The 6,072-nt window shown below is 51.7% G+C and overlaps 1 protein-coding gene across 5 annotated transcripts in view; it reads right to left on the bottom strand.

Moving 5' to 3' along the window:
• LOC104022459 (uncharacterized) overlaps positions 1-6,072 on the bottom strand; it is a 50,962-nt gene that overhangs the window by 177 nt on the left and 44,713 nt on the right. For 3 of the 5 annotated variants that reach the window (XM_087775308.1, XM_087775307.1, XM_087775310.1), the window contains 3 exons: positions 5,782-5,949; positions 5,159-5,316; positions 3,607-4,309 (listed from right to left, as the gene is read on the bottom strand). In XM_087775308.1, coding sequence (XP_087631434.1) covers positions 4,073-4,309; positions 5,159-5,316; positions 5,782-5,949 — 563 coding nt within the window. In that variant the 3' untranslated portion in view covers positions 3,607-4,072. Of the gene's footprint in view, positions 1-3,606; positions 4,310-5,158; positions 5,317-5,781; positions 5,950-6,072 lie in introns of those variants that run through there. The other 2 variants (XM_087775309.1, XR_015708321.1) reach the window with 2 other exon arrangements.

Genomic DNA, 6,072 nt, shown 5'->3' with positions numbered 1-6,072 from the left:
AACTCAAAGATTTCAGCGGCCAAAAGTCACGTCCAGGCTTTCGAGAGTGCTTCGCTTCAGATTTAAGCACTTAAGGTGCTTGAGCTTAAGAGCCCAGACTTTCAAAGGAGCATTGTGAAAAGTCTGGCCAGGAGCGCAGGTTTCAAAAAGCGTCACCCCAAGCGGTCATATCTAAAACCATGCTGCCAGTCACACACGGAGATTTCTCTGAAGTTAATTTGAGTTTAAATCTCGACTGTACTTTTACCTGAAACACTAGAGACTATTAGAACCTGTAATAGGGACAGAGCAAACAGAGGAAGATCAAAAGAAATGTTCTCATGAATGCATGTAGAATTAAGAAATTATCCCTCCCTCCTAATCAGGCAATAAGAGAAAGGTAAGATTAAGTAAAAGTTAACTGCAATCCTAAACAAACACCTCCTCGAACAGGCTTTTGAGATAAGACTTTTAAACGAGACTCGGATAAAATCCCAAATGCTTAACTGACCAAAGCATAAGAAACTGCGTAATCATGTTCTCAATCTGTAAGCCTAAGAAACCATAAAACTTCCTCAAAGTGTTTTCTTGTTTAAAAAAATCCATCACTCAAAATAGACTTACAGCCTCTAAATTTTGAATGCCCACACGTAGCCTCACAAGAACTTCGCCACTTCCACTACCCTTTAGGTTATGTCGCGTTTCCAAGTAACGTTTTAAGCTGCTCCAAAGTTCCCAAAAGAACTGAGGGTTTTTTAAAATAACATTTGACCCAGAACAAACAATATTTCTGTGAACTCTGAAGACGCTCTGAGCAACACCCCCCTGCAATCTATTGAGTTTCACTGCGTTCCTAACAACTACGTACGCATGCATTTTGCATCTGAAGAATTTCTTTCTGCTTCCCAGAAGTTAGCCGAGCTCTCTTTTCTCTGTACGTGCTCAGGTACAGTAGACTTACAGCCTTTTATACACGGGACACTAGAAATCTCGCTCAGAAAAAAAAATAAATTAAAAAATAGCGTACAAATAGAACAAAATTTATATTAATAGTAAGGAAGCCATATTAAGCACGAAAGAGAGAGACGAGAATAATATTCACAGCACCAGAGATACTCTTTCTCGTCCCGTAGAGCTATAAACTCAAATTTTAGTCCACGCTCATTTCAACAAACCAAAAGTTAGACTCGCATCCCAATACAATTTTCTGTCAAAACAGTTTTGATAAAATATTTTCAAGAAACCGCCAAATGGAGAGCTACAAAACACACAGATTCACGGAGACTGTTATTAGGAGCCGTGTAAAACAAGCGCTTCGTGGACTTGATCCTGCATCAGGTAAAAAGCCACATGAAGCCCCTGCCCCAAGGAGTTTACAAATAAGGCAGACAAGGCCCGAGGGAAGCAGAGTCGTTTCCCCCACCTCGCGGGAGAACAGGGAACACGATCCACCACGGGCACCCAAACCCCTGCCTTCGATTCTACAGAAAAAGATGATCCTCGGAACCAAACCTTTCCTATTTCCTAGCTTTTGAATCTCCAGCTCAGTAAGCCTACTATTAAGATTTAAATAGTTCTGTTAACGTTATTCTAACAAATACCTAAAAACCACTGTTCCTGAGTTACTACCCTAAATCAAAAGACCCAGGAAGGGGATAAGGAATCGCCTGTGCCAGCTCAGAGCTCAACAAGCACCTCAAAACGCTGTGTGCTTTTAACCCAATGCTACGCTTCAGCTTTGACAGAAGCTTTATATCAATAAGAACGACGTGATTTCACTCCTGAATGAAAGGCCGACCCTTAGAAATACATGTAAAAGATGATGTTGAAACTTTGCTTCCCTTTCTCCACAGTCGCTCTGCGATTTTTTTCCTCCCGGTTATTCCACGCACTGGCACTCCAAGTATTTGAGGATGAATTAAGCAGATTCACTGAATGCTTTATCTGAAATAATCAATGATATAAAACCGTAACTTCCCCCCCCCCCCCGGTACAATTATTTTTTAACTACTTATGTTATTTCACAACTGTCTACCTATTTTCTATTTGAGCACACGGCAAAAGCTGCGGTCACGTGCAGACAACAGCGATCCTCAGCAGGAAACAAGAACCCAAACCACAAACTTCTCCCGCTGGGGTGAACGATCTCATAACTGTACCCAGCGAGCTGCTCGTTCCAGGAGCTGACCACAGACACGTTCGCTAACAGACACACACCAATTCCTTTTTTCTTAAGGCTGCAAAGCAGAACCCTCCTGTTCTTCCCGCCACAGTACTTGCAGATTTGACAGCCACTAGGAAAACAGATCGCTCGCTCTCATCGCTAGCCTTCCGCCGTTTTGGAATTTGTTCAGAGGAGCAGCGTTAATCCAACGCGCACGGTAGGACGTGTTGCGCTGTGAAGGCGTCTCGCTGCCGCTCCTGTGGCAAGTATGCTGAGCTGCCGAGCACCGGGCTGGCGCAACACCTTCGACAGAAGCATGATGTATTCATCCTAAAAAAGACAAGGCCTGAAAACCCGCAAATGGAGCCTGCTCGCTCGGGCTAGCCCGTAGAGCTGACATTCAAATAAAAGCAACTCTTGCGCACAGTCAGCCATCGCACGCCACAAATGCGTCCCCTTCCAGAGGCAAAACAAGCTGAAAAGAGAAAAAGAGCCAGCCAGATCTAACAGATTGCGAACCCGCAAGCTTGTCTGTTCTTCTGCACCAGCAATTCCACGCAGTCTAATCAGAGACGTTCCTGCTACGCGCCAATCTGCCTCGCTTAGGATCGCTACGCCTATCGAAGCTGCAATAATGGCACCACAACAAGAGGCGCAGTCTGCAGGGCTGGAGCAGAAGTCAACCCTGCGAAGCAAAGGGCAGCAAACACCCAGCCCCAGTTTTAGATGCCGGGCTAGAGCACCCCGCACGGACCCCGCACCCCCGTGAGAGCGCAGGGGCGCTGGGAGACGCACGCTGACCCCGGAGCAGCCCAGGAGACCCCTGCGCGGAAGCAGGACAAGGGCACGGCCGCACGCTTCCCCGCAGCCCGTGTGACAAGGCCTGTCGCCCTCCTTCTCCCTCGGCCTCCCCCGCTTGCCACAGCGGCCCCAAGACGGGCCTGGGGAGTCCAGCAGCCCCGAAGGGCGACCGGGAGAGGATGCCCGGCCGCCTGCCCGCACCCGGGACAGGCGATGAGGCCACCGGCCTCCCCGCCGAGGGGAGATCCGCGCCCTCCGCTGCCTCTCCCCTTCGGGACGGACCGCGGGGCACCACGTCCCGCCACCTCCCCGCGGCCACTGGGCTGCGAGGGGACGGCCAGCGGCTGAGGGGGGCGGCGAGGCCGCTGAGGGGCCGGGGCCGCGGCCTGCCCCGCCGCCGCCGCCCGGGGGAAGGCCCCGCCTGCCCGCGCCCGCCCTCCCTCGCTCACCGGGCAGCCCGCGGGCGGCGGGACCGGGCCGGGCCGCGCCGCTCCTCGCCCCACGGCCTCCGGGCGGCGGCCGGAAGCGCTGCCCGCCACAGCCCCGCCTCCCGCCCCGACAACGGCCGCTGCCGGCCGACGGCGCAGGCGCCGCCGTGACGCGCTGGAAGTGGCGTCACGCGGCGCGACCGGCGTCGCTAGGCAACGCGGCCCAGCCGCCACCCTCCGGCCCGCCCCACGTCGAGCACCGGCCCCCGTTTTCCTCCTACCGAATTAACGAGGCGAACCTACGCGAACGAAGCGGCGCGGGAGGGGCGGCCACGCGCGTTGTGAGCGCATCTTTATTTAAAAAAAAAAACCCAAAAAACGCGCTAACTTACAGCGGCAGCACCGCACCCGCGACCGCGGCCGCCCCAGGGGCCTTCCCCGAGGGACGCTCGCTACGACGTAGTCCGGACTTGGTGAAAAATACAACTCCGCGCGGATCCCAGATCCGCCCGGCGTAAAGCCCTTCAGCGAGAACTACGACCCCCTTCCTCCGGCGGCGGCGGCGGCGGCAACTCCGGCTCACCTGCGCGCAGATGACGTCACGCCGCAGGGCGTACGAGGCAGCCGCGACGGAGGCTTGACGTAATTTTGCTGGTTGTGAGGTGGAGAGGGCGGGGCCGTTTTCCGGCGATAACCACCGTCACAAGTACAAACGGGGGGGCTCGGCGTCACCGACGACGCTAGACGGCACGTCCTCCGCTGTTTTAAGAAAGCTTTCGGGTTTATAAAGTTTACCTCGGTCGACCGACCAAATTTCCGGCGCAGAGTCGTCGCCCGCGCAGGCTTCCGAGAACGGTTCTATTTTGGACCAGTTATGGTCTTTTTTGGTGGTAAGATCTATTAAGAAACTTCTCCAGTGAGCATTCCGGTCATGGATCTAGGAAAAAAAAAAAAAAAAAAAAGAGGGAAAACAATTACACCTGTGTTTTTCCTAACGATAGCTTTAATAACTGAAGATTTAATCCAGTGCAGAATCAAATGGTATCGGGGTTAGCTCTGCGACACCGTGCTCAAATGGAAAAGCTGGACTCCAAACCGCAAGAACGAGTCTGTTTTGCCAACTCTGCTCTGATTTTCTGGCTTCGCTGTCAGGGAACGCTTCCAAAAGCAGCTAGAATTTTAGCGGACAGGCAAACGTTAACTTAAAAAAACGCTGACTGGAAAAAAACCTTGTGTTCTGTCTGAGCAGGCACTCTGAGGGGCCGGAGGTCTCTGAAAACAGCCGAGCTCCATTTCTCGGCGTATCGCAATGCCGGAAACACATAAAATCGTCTTCATCCACGCACGAAGGCGTTATAAACTGAAACGTTACGGCCTCTGCATAAGAGGCTTAAAAAGAGCGTGGAGACTGCAGTAACACAAAACGCCGTACCGCTCCTTTTTAAGAAGGGGATTCAATCGGTAATAAGCGTTTTAAGATTGGGTTTTGCTTTGGAAGACAACACGACGCGTTGGGAGAGGATGGTTTGACAGCCAGCAGTGGGAGCTGCTGCGCTGCCGGAGGAAAACCCTGCACGCTTCAGAACTACCTTTGCAAAACCTGTCTGTAGATGGCAGAGCAACCTCCCAACCCCAATATTCATTCTTCTGCAAAACATTTTTTTTTAATAAAAATCGGAACTTAAGCACCGACGTGAACCCCGATTAAGCCAAGAAACTTCCCCTCAGTAGTTAAACGTCACCGCCGCGGTTTGCCTGCCGCGAAGCCACCCGAGGGGCAGCGTACCGAGACGTGTCTGCGCAGGGTGGACATGTCCGTGAAGGTTCTCTCGCAAGCCCTGCACTTGTACGGCTTTTCCCCGGTGTGAATGCGCTGGTGCCGCCGGAGAGCGCCCTGCTGGGTGAACGTTTTCCCACACTGTTCGCAGAAATACGGACGGGTCTCTGAAGACAACAAAAACCAGGGAGGCACAGAGTTAGAAGGCAGGTTCTTTTGGCCTTGACTTTGGCAGACAAAAAGCGTAACGAATTTTTAAAAGACCAGTATTGATAAATCCCTGTTTTTTAAGGTTATGCGATAAAAGTTTCTTGGCTGCAAAGGAAAGCCTGAGAACAGCTCCCTGATCTTGCGAGGGGGTTAGCAAGCAACTACAGCCGCTCTCTGCGCCAACGTCCTTCGGAAGCACAAAACAGGCCTCGCAGATCAGCATCCGATACGACAGGAGACGACACCGTGCCCTGTTTAACAAGCCAGGATCGGCACGAGCCCTGCTTCCCCTCATCACCTAATTCAAGGAGCTTTTAAAAGCGGTTTTGGAATAAAGCGTCACCATCCAAACTGGAAAGTGCTTCAGACCCCAGCTCCCAGTGCCGTTTATTTTCCCAGCCCAAATTAGTTGGCTTCGTTACCTGCGTGGACGTTGCTGTGCTGGGCGAGCGAGGCTCTCAGGCCAAACACCTTCCCACAAACCTTGCACTTGTAGGGCTTAGCACCCATGTGGCATCGTTTATGGCATTTTAAATACTCATTGGTGGCAAAATGTTTTCCGCACACGTCGCATTTAAAAAGGCGCTCTCCTGAGTAAAGAGAGAAAGACATTCTCAGTTCTTTCAGCAGAATTTTGTACTTCAAAGTTAGTTTTCAAATGTCTTTCTATCCCTCCTAGTTCCTTCCTGCTACTTGAAGTCTCTCCTGCGAGT

The sequence above is a fragment of the Nipponia nippon genome, unplaced genomic scaffold (genome assembly GCF_047370975.1).
Source record: "Nipponia nippon isolate SJK-2023a ecotype South Korea unplaced genomic scaffold, ASM4737097v1 scaffold_4, whole genome shotgun sequence".
Lineage (NCBI taxonomy): Eukaryota > Metazoa > Chordata > Aves > Pelecaniformes > Threskiornithidae > Nipponia > Nipponia nippon.
Note: the sequence above shows the minus strand (reverse complement) of the source record. Positions and strands in the feature narration are given on the sequence as shown.